Source organism: Rhagoletis zephyria, unplaced genomic scaffold, assembly GCF_001687245.7.
Source record: "Rhagoletis zephyria isolate East Lansing unplaced genomic scaffold, Rhagoletis_zephyria_1.1 Rzeph_scaffold_17692, whole genome shotgun sequence".
Taxonomy (NCBI): Eukaryota; Metazoa; Arthropoda; class Insecta; order Diptera; family Tephritidae; genus Rhagoletis; species Rhagoletis zephyria.
The window spans coordinates 1-277 of NW_016174753.1; the positions used below are offsets into that span (position 1 = coordinate 1).

Consider the following 277-nt stretch of genomic DNA (forward strand, 5'->3'; position numbering starts at 1 on the left):
TATGCTCCTATAACTCTTATGTCATCCGATGTATGTACGTTAACTAAAACTGGCCATATCTGAGTATTAGAACTTTTTGCCAATGGAAGTCCGTCGATATTAATGTTCAGATTCAAACAATTGCCACTAAAGTCCGTTCGACATAAAAAGTCAGTTAAAGCACTTTCAACCCCATAATGTACATATTCCCCGGAACCCATTATGACCTTTGGGGCACTCTTTGGAGTATTTTTCAAAGTTCGGGCACACAAAGGAAGCCCTGTAATGCGTTTACTTA

At 39.0% G+C, this 277-nt stretch overlaps 1 protein-coding gene across 1 annotated transcript in view; it reads right to left on the reverse strand.

Annotated features, from left to right (window-relative positions):
• Positions 1-54: 54 nt before the first annotated feature.
• LOC108379916 (uncharacterized) overlaps positions 55-277 on the reverse strand; it is a gene marked incomplete at its 3' end in the record, with an annotated part of 783 nt that continues 560 nt past the window's right edge. The window contains exon 2 of the mRNA XM_017636280.1: positions 55-229. Within this exon, the coding sequence (XP_017491769.1) occupies positions 55-229 (175 nt within the window). The remainder of the gene's footprint in view (positions 230-277) is intronic.